Source organism: Pseudorca crassidens, chromosome 2, assembly GCF_039906515.1.
Source record: "Pseudorca crassidens isolate mPseCra1 chromosome 2, mPseCra1.hap1, whole genome shotgun sequence".
NCBI classification, from domain to species: Eukaryota; Metazoa; Chordata; class Mammalia; order Artiodactyla; family Delphinidae; genus Pseudorca; species Pseudorca crassidens.
Window position 1 is genome coordinate 167,705,816 of NC_090297.1, and position 16,352 is coordinate 167,722,167.

The 16,352-nt window shown below is 39.9% G+C and overlaps 1 protein-coding gene across 2 annotated transcripts in view; it reads left to right on the forward strand.

Annotated features, from left to right (window-relative positions):
• The first annotated feature begins 5,224 nt into the window (after window positions 1-5,224).
• EPRS1 (glutamyl-prolyl-tRNA synthetase 1) overlaps window positions 5,225-16,352 on the forward strand; it is a 68,522-nt gene continuing 57,394 nt past the window's right edge. For both annotated transcript variants that reach the window (XM_067729721.1, XM_067729722.1), the window contains exons 1-6: window positions 5,225-5,366; window positions 9,096-9,180; window positions 12,112-12,211; window positions 13,071-13,227; window positions 14,514-14,653; window positions 15,932-16,026. In XM_067729721.1, coding sequence (XP_067585822.1) covers window positions 5,321-5,366; window positions 9,096-9,180; window positions 12,112-12,211; window positions 13,071-13,227; window positions 14,514-14,653; window positions 15,932-16,026 — 623 coding nt within the window. In that variant the 5' untranslated portion in view covers window positions 5,225-5,320. The remainder of the gene's footprint in view (window positions 5,367-9,095; window positions 9,181-12,111; window positions 12,212-13,070; window positions 13,228-14,513; window positions 14,654-15,931; window positions 16,027-16,352) is intronic.

Sequence of the window (16,352 nt, forward strand, 5' to 3'; positions counted from 1 at the left end):
CTCCTCCTTTCTGGTAGTTTGCAGTCATCCTTGGCATTCCTTAGCTTGTGGCTGCATCACTCCAATGTCCGCCTCTGTCTTCACATCTCTTTTCCCCACTGTGTGTCAAATCTCTTTCCCCTGTCTAGGATGATGTCATTGCAAGATTCTTAACTTTATTTCTTATGCAAAGACTCTATTTTCAAATAGTTAACATTTAGGGGTACTGGGGGCTAGGACTTGGACATATCTTTTCCAGGGGACACAATTCACCCCACTACAGTCCCCAGTGAAACACACCTCCTGGTATTCATGCCTTTGTATAGTACCCTATTTTGTATCCAGGTGGGTCCTGTGACTCATTGGTCACCAATCTAGTGCCGCAGAAGTGATGCTGTGTGACTCCCAAAGATAGATCAGGAGAAGTCTTGCAAGTCTTCATCTTGGTCTTTTGGAACCTCCACTCTTGGGGCAGCCAGCCACAACTTATAATGTCTTACTACCCTGCTTGTTGTATCACAGGGAAAGTACCTGAGAAAATGTGGAGGGTAAGCACGGTCCATCTGAGCCTAAGCTTCCAGACTTCCTATCCTAAGCACCAGGTGAGTAAAGTTTTTTGCAATTTCAACCACCCTAACCTCCAGTTAAATAGCACCAAAAAACCCCACTCGATGTTACTTGGGGCTTCTATTGGTTACTTAGCCAAGGACGGTCCAAATTCCTAACCCACAAAAATATGAGATCTAATAAAATGGTGGTGTTGCTTTAAGCCACTAAATTTTGTGGTGATTTGTTAATAGCAAGAGATAAACAGAAAAAGTTACTTTGAATTTCTATTTTTCTATTGAAAATAAATAAATCACATATTAAAATAAGGGGACCAATAATAGTTACATAAATTTAATTGTAAGGAACCCATTTATAATTAAAGCATCAAGAATCCTGTTAGATAAGGAACTAAATTATTCCTCTTCCAGTTCTTACAAATCCATATGTGCACTTGACATTTAACTCATGTCTTTAGTTTTTAAGTCTTCACGTGTGTTATTAGGTGGGTTATTGATTAAGCATAGTATATTATAGATTGCTTTACATGCATTTATCCACTCATTCATTCAACTCAACACTTATTGAGACCCTTCTATAAGTCAAGCACAGTGAATAATGTTGGAGACCCAAAGATGAATAATACATAGCTCTTGGCATTGGAGGGCTCAGGTTCAGTGACAATAGTGGGTTGGTTTATATCAGAGATTTGCATCTGAAAGATTCTCCAAAGCAGGATCTACAAATCTTTCTTTAAGAAATAAGTCAACTTTCCCTCCAGTGATGAAACATCAGATCTTTGAATACTTGTATCCTTCTTATTGGACTGGGCTCAGTGTACATGCCTTCTCAAAGAGGCCTTCTTTGACAACTGTATCTGAAGTTCCCCTTCTCTGATTTCATCCCTTTTAATCCTATCATATCCTTTTGTTGCTTTATTAAACTTATTATTTTATGAAATTAGCTGGTTTATTTTTTGCCTCATCCCACTATAATGTAAGCTCCACGAATTTAGAGACCTTATTTTTGTTCACTACATATTCCTAGCACAAAGAACACTGCCTGGCACATAGTTAAAATGTTAACTTAAAAAATGTTGTTGAAAGAACAATGTATCAAAATTACTGTAGTATGTGTTGAAACCTTTTATGGTGCCCTCTCTATAAGAAACCTTGAGAATGTCTCTGTATTTAATTTAATTCTGGTCTCTGTATTAGCACAGTTGTGCTTTCCTCAACATATAGTAAATATTTTTCCTCTTGGCTTTTATTCCAATTTTTTAGCTCATCCCAAGAAGGTGAATAGAGTTTCATGCCATCTATTTAGTGTTCTAGCTTCTCTCTTGATGTCACCTTCCTTTTACATTCTTATTGTCTGCTTTCCACAATTAAAATGATTTGTTTTATCACGTTTCTAAGTGAGGAATTGAAGGATTTACTCCTCAGAACAAGATAAGGCAATATAAGTAAATAAGTATGATTTAAACTTGGTTAAGATCCCAGGTGACTGCTTTCCATTTTGCAAGTCTCTCATAGACCTGTTTTCCTGATATCCCTCAAACTAGCTGGTCAAAGAGCAGGCCCAGGGCTTCCCTGGTGGCGCAGTGGTTGAGAGTCTGCCTGCCGATGCAGGGGACACGGATTCGTGTCCCGGTCCGGGAAGATCCCACATGCCGCGGAGCAGCTGGGCCCATGAGCCATGGCCACTGAGACTGCGCGTCTAGAGCCTGCACGTCCGGAGCCTGTGCTCCGCAACGGGAGAGGCCACAGCAGTGAGAGGCTCGCGTACCGCAAAAAAAAAAAAAAAAGAGGAGGCCCACATTTCTGCATTTGCCCTAAAATGGGATGAATCATAAACGATTCTAGTTTGGTAATGAGTCACTAATAGGCAAAAATGTAAAGTTTTGTTCTTAAGCCCTTTCTAGGCACTTGTGGTCAGTGCTTTCCAAAAGGACAGCTCTTAGGTTCCTGGCCCAAAACTCTTGCCTCATTCCCTTTGCTCAGCAAAACTCAAACAATAAAAAGAAACATTCAATATCTAATTTATTCTTTGTTCTAAGATAAGAATTAACACATAGTTGCAAGAATACCTAAATTTTGTAAGATAAAAGATGCAAATTTATTTATTTTAAAAAATTTATTTATTTTTATTTTTGGCTGTGTTGGGTCTTCATTGCTGAGCACGGGCTTTCTTTAGCTACAGCGAGCAGGGTCTACTCTTCATTGTGGTGCATGGGTTTCTCATTGTGGTTGCTTGTCTTGTTACAGAGCTTGGGCTCTAGGCGCGCGGGCTTCAGTAGTTGTGGCACATGGGCTCAGTAGTTGTGGCTCACACGCTCTAGAGTGCAGGCTCAGTAGTTTTGGTGCACAGGCTTAGTTGCTCCACGGCATGTGGGATCTTCCCGGACCAGGGCTTGAACCCGTGTCCCCTGCATTGGCAGGCGGGTTCTTAACTACTGCGCCGCCAGCGAAGTCCTGCAAATTTATTTTCATTGTTTCATAATTCTTAATTATATTTTTCAAAGTCAATGTTTAAAAAATTAATTAATTAATTTTTGGCTGTGTTAGGTCTTCGTTGCTCCACCCAGGCTTTCTCTAGTTGCAGTGAGCGGGGGCTACTCTTTGTTGCGGTGTGCAGGCTTCTCATTGTCGTGGCTTCTCTTGTTGCAGAGCATGGGCTCTAGGCGTGCAGGCTTTAGTAGTTGTGGCACGTGGGCTGAGTAGTTGTGGCTTGCAGGCTCTAGAACTCAGGCTCAGTAGTTGTGGCGCATGGGCTTAGTTGCTCTGCAGCACGTGGGATATTCCTGGGCCAGAGCTCTAACCCGTGTCCCTTGCATTGGCAGGAGGATTCTTAACCACTGTGCCACCAGGGAAGTCCTCAAAGTCAATTTTGTATCACTCCTCACTGCCCCAGCAATCAATGGCTTTCTGTCCTTTTCCCTGTACCAATTATGATAGAGTAGGAAGGACCCATAGTATGTGCCAGGCATTGTGGGGAATCCAAGGATGTCTGTAAGATAAGGTTTCAGCAAACAAGAATGTGGAGAGCTAGCAGAGTGTGCAGAAGGGAAATCAATTTCAACAAAGAGGTGGAAAGGTGCCGTATACGTAGGATCACCTGGGGGACTTGATAAAATGAGATTATGGATCCCAGCCCTACAGATTCTAATAGGAAGGTAGGGGTAAGGGGACTGGTCCTGTTCTGATGCAGGTACCTTACCTACTCTGGAGGATGGCCATACATAAGACGGAGCCACCTCTGATAGTGGGTTAGGACAGGCACGGATAATGCCTCTATAGCTGTATTAAGCACTCAAGGTTCATATTTAATTTAAGCAACACTCACTTCCTAGCGATAATAGAGATGTCTTTGGGAAACTGAGGTATTTCTGTAATCAGTCCTTGGTCCCTTAAGCTCTAATACCGGCCCCTGGAGTATGCTTGCAGAACACTCGCCGGCACACACGTCACAAGGTTTAAGAGGAGGACAGACAACCCTCTAAAAGGCACGCTTGCACAGCCCAGGCAAACAAAGCCAAGACAAACTGGGGCAATGGCTTTTAGCACTGCCTTTTATAAATAAACCCTTTATTATTCAAGTAGGAAAATCACTTTTGAAAATACATTCTTCTTTTGAAAGAACTGAGGAAACATGAGAAAAACCTCCCCCATCCCCAGTGTAAACATGGCTGTTGGTCTACATGCTTCGGGGACTTTTTTTGTGTTTACATACAGTGCCCCCCAACAGTATGATCTCTGGTGGCCTCGGCCTGCAGTGGCTTGAAGCAGGGTTTCGGTTTCCAGCCAGAGATTGAGGTTGGGTCACAGAGCGCCAAATCCTAGCAATTAGACCGGTGGTCAGTGACAAAACCCTGGCCGTTCGGCTTTGCGGAAAAGAATTCCCACAAAGACATAAAGTAGTGAAACAAGTAAAGTATTTATTAGGAGGAAAAGAGTACAGTACATGTGGATAGACACACGGGAGGACTCTGAGAGAGTCGTGCCCTTGGCGTAGTTTAAATCACTAATGAGGAGCATTTCTTCCGGGTTCCCTTTGGCCAATCATTTTGATTCTCCTGGTTCTGAGTCCATGTTTGGTTTATCTCACGTTCCTCCCATGTGCACACGCATCTCTCAGCCAAGATGGATTCCAGCGAAGAGGCCTATGGGCAGCTTGGCATCACTCCCCTTTTGACCTCCAAGGAGCTCTCTAGTCGGGAAGGTCTCCTCGACTTCGAGAAAGAGAAATAGGTGGTCTCTTATCTTTTACCTGCGCAGGGCCCAGCCTCCTCTCTTGACTGCCCTGCTATTGGTATTTCGGGGTTTCTGTCCACAGGGAACGAACTCCAATTAATCACCCTGGGGGCGGGGCGCCCATCTATCTCCTGCCTCAAGTATACCACCCGTTTGTGCGTTTTGTTTTGGGCTTCCGGTGAACGCCCATCACACTGCAGAAACCGTCTTACCACTTACTTTTCTCGCTTTACGAACTGTCGAAAAATGTCGTGAGTTTCAGCGTCTCTCCCCCTTTAGCGGCTTGAAACTGCACGTTGGCCCTCGTGACCCTAGATGCCCGGGGCACGGTCGAAGGTCCCCGGAGCAGCTGCCAGACGGCTGCGGCGGGCGGTGATGACGCACTGTGCTGTGCGCCAAGACGCTGGCTGCGGCGCGGGGGAGGGGCGAAGGCTTCCGCAGCGTCAGGCGTGCGCACACGTTGCACCTTCTCGCCTTGGGCGAGTCGGGGGTGTTTTCGGGTGGCAGGGCAGGCGCACTGATAGACCGGCGGAGCAGAGCAGATGGCGACGCTCTGTCTGACTGTGAATTCGGGAGACCCTCCGCTGGGTAAGGGCCCGGGGCCGCCAACCTGTGTGGGTTGCATCAGCCCGGGAGGGTGCGGGGAGGGGAAAGTCGCCGCGCCCAGTCTTGGCGCAGTGATGGTCACGGTCTGGGAGGTTAGGCCTGCCTCTCACCCCCGAAGTGTACACGGGGTAGGCTCCGCGTCCCTCGCCCTATGTCCCTGGCAGGTGGATTTGCTCCTGAAGACGTTTTTCTGGGGCGTGGAGGTAGGCGCTGTGTGAGCCGGGGCAGGGCCACCCGAGGCTCAGCTTCGGACCTTCTCTCCCGGAGGGATGACTCCCAGCTTACTCTCCTCTCCCTTTTAGAAATGATGTCTACTGGAGACCGAGCACCGGACGTAGAAATAACATTTTTAAAACTTGAAATCCCATGACTTCGCTCCCCCTCTTTTAGCGTTTTCCCCTAAATCCACTTATCTTTACCTCCCTTCCTTCGTCCTCAGAAAAGATCTTCAACCCCCTTGACTCAACTTTTCTTTACGTTTCATTGGGTTCAAAGGGAACGAGGAAGATGGTCGTAGAAGCATTTAAAATTTTAACCGAGGTTGCATTTATATTAATTAAAGGTTGAAGGGTGATTGCTGGAACACCCAAGTACACTGCGGACTGATGGGGTTGGTTTACTACACATCCGATGGAGGTAGTAAACGTCAGAGAAAAGGTCGGACTTGTCATCTTCCTGATACATCTTAAATTCGATTTGGAATTGCATTTTCAACGTGGCCAAGGTTACTATGGATAGATAGCTTAGACTTTCTGCTGTTTTTTTCCATTGCTTTCAGAAATTACACAAAATAATCAGTTTATTGAGCTCATATTTGCTAATGCATTTCTTAACATATGCATGCAAGTACGTTTCTAATGTTTGAGAGGCCTAGACTTTTAGATACAGTTGCCCACATAGGGCTGATGATTACTCAGTACATTCTCATGACAGGGTGTTTAGTGTCTGTTGGAACAAAAAACACAATTTAATAGCCATTTAAAATACTTTAAAAAATGATCTTTTAGCATATTGGTTCAAGTAATTATGGGCTAACCTCACACAAATCACTGAACTCTGAAAGAACTGGGTTTGATTCTGCAGTTGGAAAGCACTAAACAGTGTGACCTCATGGTTAAGGGCAACGACACTTGCTTCTTGGAGACCAGGTCCATCCTGACTGCCACTCACTAGTTGTGGAACCTTGGCAATTCCTTTTTTGGCATCTCCCACTGTTTCCTTGTTTGAGAAACATGGAATAATATCTCCCACATACAGTTGCTTGCCAGAATCAAATGAGACTGCAGGTCAAGTTCCTGACACACTGTAGATACTCAATAAATAGCTGTCGTTTTTACTGATGTAATTTAGAAAATCACCCTGAATATGATAGATCTGTTTCCTTAGTGAATACTGAGAATCACATCTGCCAGTATACTGGAAGTGGGTCTTAAAGACATTTGTTGTCATTATGAACTATAGTCCAATTATAGAATATATGTTTCTATTTGCTTCTCTCCCTCCTTTTTTTTGTTTTTGATTTAATTGTTCCCAATTGTTTAATTCAAATACATTCTGTTTTTAAATAATCAATATAATTAGATGAAAAATTCAGAAAAACAGATTGCATTGTGAGAATTTCCCTTATTTTACATGCATGCACCAGTTTTTTAATGTTAAAATAAGTTCACACTTAAAAAGGTATAAGAATAGAACAAAGAACATTTTTTCTCCAGTGCCTTTGGAGAGCATACTGCAGGTAATGATGCTTCAACACCCCAGAATACTCCAGTATACATCTCTCTTAAGTAAGAAAACTATATGACTTCACAGGACCATTAAAATCAGGAAATACACATTGATACAATTCATCCATCTTCGTAGTGCAAGGATCAAAATCTAGGATCATACCTTGCACCTACTCATCACGTCTCCCCAGTTTCTTTCAATCTGGGATGGTTTTTTTAGTCTTTCATAGGTTTAACCTCTCTGGAGATTACAGGCCGCTTACTTAAAGAATGTCCCCTGATCAGGTGTTTCATGGTCCCTCATGACTAGATTCAGGCTACAGATCTTTGGCAGAAATAGCATAGAAACAATTCGTTGTTCTTCATTGCAGCCCAATAATTGGTACCTGAATTTTTCCCATTACTGATGATCTAATCTTGAGTACTTAAGATGGTGTCTGACAGCTTTCCCCACTGCAGAGTTTTCCGTTTTGCAGTTAACAGGCATTTTGTGTGGAGATGCTCTGGTACCATGTAAACATTTCACTCCCCCATCAAACCTTTACCCACTGGATTCAGCATCCGTTGGTGCTTCCTGCCCAACTTGATTATGATTAAGATGATGCCGGATGGTGACCTTCCATTCTGCCGTTCTTTCCACATGTATTAGTTGGCATTTTTTTGTGAGAAGATCTTTTTCTCGTTTAAAAAAAATTCATAGCAAAATATACTTAATGGGTTATACTCCGAATTATTTTTCATTTTCTGTTTTTAAAGTTAAAAATTTTTATTTTTAAAATTAGTTTTATTGAGTTACAAGTTGCATATAATAAAGTTTGCCAGTTTTAAGTTGTAAATTGATTGACAGATGTGTACAGTGTGTAACCACCAAAATAATGAAATAAAATACTTCCCTCACTTCAGAAAGTTCCCTCATGCCCCTTTGCAGGCAGTCCCCTTCCCCCATCTCTGGCCCTTGATAGTCACTGATCTGCTTTCTGTCACTATTTTTTTCTGCTTTTCCTAGAACTTCATATACATTGAGTCATATGAAACTATTCTTTTGTACATAAGATAGTTCTTTGAGATTCATCTATCTTGTTGCCTGTAATAGGAATTCAGTTTCAAAATTTACTGTATAGGATTCTTTGGTGTCGGTATTCTAAAACTTAGATTATTTACTTTAGTGGTTAAATTGGCTCTATTTGCCAGTGGGAGCCCCTCCAGGCTGACCTCTGTGTCCTTTTGGCATATCTCTTATTCTTTGAGTACTTCTTGCTTTCTAGCACAGTGAAATTTTCCAGGTTTATCTTGTACCTTCCCTACCACAGCCCTGTCTCCAGTGGAGCGTGGTATTTAGAAACCAGTATCTGGTTACCAGTTGTCCATCTTAGATAAATTAAGGACGACGGATTAATGAATATTTAGTAAACTTTATGATGTGTTGAGAGGCACGTATCACTGTTTTAGAATATGAGTTCTGGACTGCCGTAGACCTGCGTTCAAATCCTGACTGCCACATATTAATCAAGGACTTTGGGCTAGTTATTTAACCCCTCCAAGCCTCAGTTTTCTCTTCTATAAAACAGAGATAAAGGTGCCTACCTCTTAAGGTTACTACAGAGATTAAAAATGATAATGCATGTAAGGCATTTAGCACAGTCCCCACCACATAGTAATCACTCTAATACTATCAACAATAGCTTTTATACAAGGAACTATTCTAATTTCTTCTTTTCTCCCGAGAGAGGGAAAGATTAATTTCAGTGTCCCTAACTGGACACTGAGTATATTCAAAAGCAGTTGGATTATGCCACGGAATGTTTTCTGGTTTGTTACTTCTCCAAGACCAGAAGGCCATACTTTGCGTCTACAGACTCTAGGGAAAAATGTTTACCCCTTGCAGGTCTTAATACTGGTTTGTTGACTCATTCTCATTGCTTTATGATTCAGGTTTTAAATACCACATTGTTTATAAAGAGAAATCTTTTCATCTCATTTTTAGGAGCTTTGTTGGCAGTAGAACATGTGAAAGACAACGTCAGCATTTCTGTTGAAGAAGGGAAAGAGAATATTCTTCATGTATCTGAGTAAGTGCTTTTATATCTGGTTTTCAGTACTGAACAGCATTTTTAAAATATTTAGGATTAAATGTTATGCTTGTTTCACTTGCTAACTGGTAAACGGTCCCTAAAAAGAAATACACTTTCTTCCTCATTCTAAAAGAACTATATCCAGAGACATATCTGTCAGCACACTATCTGATCATATATCTAATCTGTCAGAAAGAAACTAGAGATGTACAGAAGGATTTATATATATGGGTTTTTAATTCTGTTGTAATGTATTCTGGTGGAAAATTGGAAGTTTTTAAAATCAGTAATAATAGGAAATAAATTTGGTAAGTCCACAGCATAGAATATTAGGCATCTGTGAAAAAAAGGCTTATGAAGAATTTTTAATGGTGGATATGTTCATAATCTAATGTTAGTAAAAAAGCAAGACATAAATGTAAAATTACATATCTACAAAGAAAAAAATGAGAAGTATACAGCACTTTTAATATTATTTCTTTCTGAGTTTTGGAATTGTGGGGTTGTTTTTTTCTTTTTGCTTCTCTGTGTTTTCAAAATTTTCTGTAATGAGCATATACTGTATGTTCTTGATTAAGAAGGATTATTTGCATCCCAGGATATAGGGAAGATTGCGTGCCCTCGGACTTATCTCTTTCTTTTGGAACCCACTGAAAAGAATTTAAAAGAACTGGGAAGGGAAACATTCTCTTGTTTAACGAAACTAAGGAATAAACACAACATGGTTTCAGGTCCTTTTAAGAATATTTTGCCAGATGGTGGGATTTGGACCACATTGAAAGAGGGTTTCAAGGGTATTCTCAAGCAGGATGCAGAATTCTGAAATGGTTTAAATGGTCTATAATAAACTGACAGAAGGACTTGTATTGGGGAAGGGCAATGTATGCAACGTATACAACGTATGTATGATTGCTCTTCATGTACAATTTTTACTTTTCCGTGGAATTATTGTTGTTTGCTTTGTTCTCTTCTGAAGCCTTTCTGATTCCTATCTTTTCTGCGTGACTTCAGGAAGTTTGCGGACTTCTTCCCTTAGGATTCAGTATTTAGAAATTTCACAATAATATGCTTTAGTCTGGATCTATTTTTCATCTGTTCTTCTGGGTGCTTGATTGCTCCCTTTAATGTGGAAACTTAGAAATCCTCTTTTGGGGAATTAGAAAATATTTTCTGTGATAACTTTCCATTTTCTGTTCTTTATGTGGGTGCTGGGATTTGTCCTCTTATTTTCTTTAAGTGTCACCTTCACTTTCCTTTTTTTTTTCATTTTTCCTCACTTTCTGGAGAGTTCTTCAACTTTTTTTATTCTGTTTTTCTATTGAGTTTTTGTTTTTGCTGTTACATTTTTTGTATCTGAGCTTTCTGTTATTTATTATCTAGATATAGTATCCTGTTCTTATTTTACGATTGCACTGTGTTTTGTTTTGTTTTTTCTTTTTTGCGGTACGTGGGCCTCTCACTGTTGTGGCCTCTCCCGTTGCGGAGCACAGGCTCCGGACGTGCAGGCTCAGCGGCCATGGCTCATGGGCCCAGCCGCTCTGCGGCATGTGGGATCTTCCCGGACAGGGGCACGAACCCGTGTCCCCTGCATCGGCAGGCGGACTCTCAACCACTCCGCCACTAGGGAAGCCCTGCACTGTATTTTTTCATTGCTCAGAGGAAATTTATTCACTTACTTTTAAAGTTTTCTATTCCTTGATTTGTTCAGTTTACATCTGTGTGTTTGTTTTGGTTGCTACCTTTTAAGTTAAAGGCTTTCTTCAGATATTTGGTAACTTCTTATGGTTTTCTTAGATGTTGACTGGGAGAGTAAAGCTATTTACAAGTTCTGAACTCCAAGGTGAGCCTGTCAGTTCTGAGCTTTACTCTGGGGCGATCTGACTGAGCTGCTCATTTGAAGGAACTTCTGGTGTTAGCATCCTTGGTTCTTTTCTTCCTGGGTGGATCAGATTATCTATCCAGAGATGACTTTCAGTCTCCTGTTCGGAAGGTGAAGGAGAGCTGGTGCCAGAATATTTTGGGAGCTGAGGGTGGGAAGAAAGCTGAGGATCTCAGCATCCAGTATACGTGTATTCTTTTATTCTCTTTGTTACCTCTATAGCCCAACTTGCACCTGTGCCAGATTTCCCCCATTTGAGAGACCCTCTGTTTTAGTCTTTAGAGAATAAGGCTCCGGTTTTTGCCAGGATTGGGTAAGGGGAGTAGCCAAGCTCTGCAGCATAGGGTTTGGAGCTATATGTGTTTCTGACTGATTTTTAAGTAGACTTTCAACCAAGCCTCCTTATTTTAGTCCCAATTCACTCTCACTTCCAAGGATACCTGGTTTCATTGATTCGTAAGTCTTTAGAGGATTCTAAAATTTAAATTGGGTTGGTTTTCAGCTTTGTCCACTGTCCAGTTAAGATTCAGTTTTTTCAGGCCTATTAACTCCATCTGCTTTCTAGCTTCTGAAATTTTACTGCTATTGTCTCTTCTCCTTAGTCTCTTTCCTTATAGGATCAGTTTTGATGAGGTTTGATCTACCATGTTTACCTGCAAGTTGATAAAACCAGCTTCTTTATGATGGTATATCCTTGGCTTCATTGCCTTGATTTATTTTAAATCACTTTATTCTCGATATCCCAATTTTCCTATTTTCACCACTGAATAGACATGTAGAAACCAATAGTTTTAGAAAGATGAAACATCATGTAGATAGTCTACTCTGAAGTGAATTATTGGATTTAGCTGAACATCTCAAAACAAATTAGAATTTGATAGAACAGAGTAAAGAACAAATTAGATCTATTTTTTTTACTATACTAGAAAATACATGGCATATATTTGTATCTTTTATAAGATTTCTATTTTTACATTTTTCATAAGTCTCATGACTTACTGATTTGCTAGAGCCACAGTAATATTTTATCTCATACTTATATATTCTAGAAATGTGGTATTCACGGATATAAATTCCATACTTCGCTACTTCGCTAGAATTGCAACTACAGCTGGGCTGTATGGCTCTAACCTGTTGGAACATACTGAGGTAAGGAATGAACGTTTCCTTGGGTGTGTTTTATTTTGTTTTGATTTAGGCTTTGGCTCTTTTGCGAACTTCATTTTATTGTTGGCTTATGGACTATTACTCTATTTAAGGATATTAACAGAGTGTTAATCAGAGACCAAGTTAAGGAATTCTCATCTGTTTTTATTTTCAGAAAAAAAGTCTTAGCTCCTAAGTTTGCACTTTCAAACCCGTACCAGCTGTTGGGTCATTTAGTGCTGTCTTCCTCTTCCTGGATTCCTAGAATTTCATAGCTGGATGTGACTGCAAAGGTCATCTTATGCAGCTTTCTTACCTGGCAGATGAGGCAGCAGTTCTTGAAAAGTTACAAGGGCCCAGGGTCACGCACATTTTCCTTTTTAAGTATATACCTTATTAGCTATAGCAGTAGTAGATTAACTTTCAATACGGCACGGTAGATGCCTTTTTTTTCCCTGTTTGTATTCAGCTCTAACTTTTCTAAATCTTACAAAATTCAGAATACAAAGAATAGTTTCCAAGTATTTACTTTTAAATTCTGCAAGTGGATGAATCTGTTCGGCTGGGTGCTGTCTGTTGCATTCGGTCAGGCTCGTTATTCCTTCCTGCTTCCAGTTCTCATATTTTCCTTCTTCTTCCCTGAAGTGCCTCTTCACGCCCCTGCAAAAAAAAAGAAAAAAAAAAGAAAACAGAGAAAAATAACCATATGTGTTTAAGTGCCAGTTTAGATCCCAGGCAATTACAGTTAAATCCACGTAATGGTAAATTCTGTAATTGAGATGAGACAGGCATGGTTCTAACTGAGGTTGTTTGTTTGCTTGGTTGTTTAACTCTAAACCCTGGGATGCATTTCTTTTCACAGATTGATCACTGGTTGGAGTTTAGTGCTACAAAATTGTCTTCATGTGATTTGTTTACTTCTGCAATCAACGAACTCAGTCATTGCCTATCTCTGAGAACATACTTAGTTGGAAACTCCTTGAGCTTAGCAGATTTATGTGTTTGGGCCACCCTAAAAGGTATCAGTAATTCTTCTTGAAGAATTTCTATTTTAATTATTTAATATTTTGCTGGATAAGAAGTACATATATTTCTACGTATATGAGCATCTATCTACCTCATGGCAGTCACTTAGGACTTTCTCACAAAGGAACGACCTCCCTGGCTATTTTATTCCTCTCTGGTTACAGGAATTCCCCATCCTCTGCTGTCCCTGGAGGTTGGCCCCATCTTGCCACTGCAGCTCCTCTCTTGCCTTTGGAGCTGGCCTTGTTCCTCATCCCATTTATGTCAGCACCTTTCCTGTCTCAGCCATTACTTAACTCCAGTTACTGTTGTTTCTGATTGTTCAGTATGTGTGTGGGGGGCGGGGTGAGCTGGAGTTGTTTCTCTGCGAGATCACTTTTTCCATCTTCTATGAGTAGTCAGAATATGGGATTGATGAGAGACACAAAGGGGGCTTGAATTTTGTTAGTTTATTTAAAAAACAAAACCCTGCAGCAAATATGCCAAAATGTTTTATCATTCTTTAAATCTGGGTTATGTGAGTGTTTTTAAAATTTCTTTAATATACTCTGTACCTTTTTTTTGGGCCACACCCCGCGGCTTGCAGGATCTTAGTTCCCTGACCAGGGATACTGAACCTGCACCCTCGGCCGTGAAAACATGGAGTCCTAACCACTGGGCCACCAGAGAACTCCCTCTCTGTACTTTTTTTTGTGGCTTAACCTTTTCTCCAAATTAAATTAAATTGTTATAATAATAACCAATGTAAAATGAAGGACTTTCCTAGCTAGAACTTTTCATCTGTAGGTTTATGACATTTTGGTCTTTTGATTTTTGAGTTAATGTTCATAAAAGGAAGATAATATCTTATGGAGGTAGCTTTGTGATGCTAAAGAATTATGTAAACTTTCCTTCAGTACCATTTTTGATATTACAACTGAAGAAAAGAGCTACTTCTTGATCTTGATTTTTATTTTGTTCTCTAGTGGATCCACTTAAAGCTTTTCCTCAATTATGAAATGTAGCATTGGCCTTGTAGTGGGTGTGTGGCAGCGGTGAGGGCAGGATTTAGGATTCACTCTAGTGAACTGAAATGAAAAAATACTTTAAATTAATTTTTGTGAATTCTTAAAATATGTTGAAGTATTAGAAATCACTTCCATGTGTACCCAGATTTTTAAAATTGCATTATAGAAGCACAGCTTTAAGCCATCTCATTTACTTAAATTAACCACGACTGGAACTTTGCTTTTGAATTTGCAGATATGTTGAATGGTTTTAAAATTATGTTTGCTAATAGGAAATGCTGCATGGCAGGAACAGTTGGAACAGAACAAAGCTCCAGTTCATGTAAAACGCTGGTTTGGTTTTCTTGAAGCCCAGCAGGCCTTCCAGTCAGTAGGTACCAAGTGGAATGTTTCAACAAGCAAAGCTAAAGTGGTAAGCATTTAAAATTTTTTTTAATGCTCACATCTTGTCTGCCTGAGATCTTAGATCTGAAAAGAAAATTATGTTCATAGTTTGGTTGTTTTTTTTTTTTTCCCTGATCAATTAAAAAGGATCTTCTTGGAAGAATTTGTCATTGTTGAGTCTTGGCTTGCCTTTAACTGCTTGCCTACGTTAAGCCTTAATCTTCATAATTATATTTCTAGATGATTATGATCATCTAGTGTGCGTCCCTTAGGAAATCCAAAGTCCAAGTAACTAAAATTATTTTATAACTATACCATCTTTTCTTCCTCCCAGATTTTCTATTCTCTGGGTTTTGAACCATTGTGACCTTTGAGTCCTGGGGTTCTGTAGAGCCTTTTTGTTGATTCTGTAGGAAGATGTGACACTGAATACCGTAGAAAAAGGCCTTCCCCCCAGTTAGCGTCGCTCTACTTTGATCTGTTTACATATTACAGAGAATATGTTCACATATTTACATATTACAAATTTTACTCCGATGCAGTACAATTTGAAAACTGTTGTCTGCTTGGGTAAAGACACCACAGTCACCTCAGTTGTTCTGAGAAAGTATTCACCACTTTCACCTCTAACTGGTCAACAAGTTCCATTATTATTTCTTGTATCTATAGATTTGTTTTCTCTCTCCACTGCTGTTGATTTTTATTGAGACCTCATTACCCCCAGTTTGTTTTAAGACCATAATCTCATCACTGAACTTCCTTTTTTTTTTTGGTCTCTTCTTTTTTCTCGTTGAGACTTTGCACTGTACTGGGTATAGTTTTAGAAAATACAGATAAGTAATTCCATACCCCTGAGGATTCCCCATTGCCAGAAACATAAAAGTCAACCTTATAAAGGCCTTCATGTTTTGGACTTAATCGACTGTCAGCGTCTTGCCTACCCACTCAACATGCATTCCTAACATTGCACTGCTTTTCCCTGACTTTGAGTCTTACCTGTGCTGTTATTCCTTTTCTTAGAATGACTGCCCTGGTACACTCTCCATCTGATACATTTGCATTTATTTTTCAAGGTGCAGCTTGGTTCTTGCCTCCTTTTAAGCATTTTCCTGATGATCCTAAATGCTGTTGGTTAACTTCAGCTGATTTTGAATCTTCAAGTGCAGGGACAGTATTCTAGCCAGTTTTTTCTCATAACCATGCTTGGTGCATAGTGGGTACTGAGTAAGTATTTGTTGAATGAATTTATTTTTTAAGCATTTAACCATGTAACTATTTTTGTTGTTGTTGTTGTTCTGCTTTTCAGGTACCTGAGAAAAAGCAAGATGTTGGGAAATTTGTTGAGCTTCCAGGTGCTGAGATGGGAAAGGTTACTGTCAGATTTCCTCCAGAGGCTAGTGGGTAAGAAAATATAACTTATAATTGGATACATTTAGTGGAAAAGCTTTAAGACAGTTATCAAAGACTTTAAAAATCAATAGGTTGATATACAGAAGGAAATAAGTAAGATTTTAATTGTGGGAGTTAAAATTCTAAACATCTTAATAGTTTTAAAATTATTGATAGTTAATTTATAAAAAGTTTGTAATTTTTGCTTATTAAAGCAATAGGAAAAATAACATTTTAATTTTATTCCAGGCAGAATTTTAATTGTAAATAGAAAAACATCCATTAATAGAAAGGCTTAAGTTTTATTTACATTTTGAGATTTTGGGGGTATCTTTTAA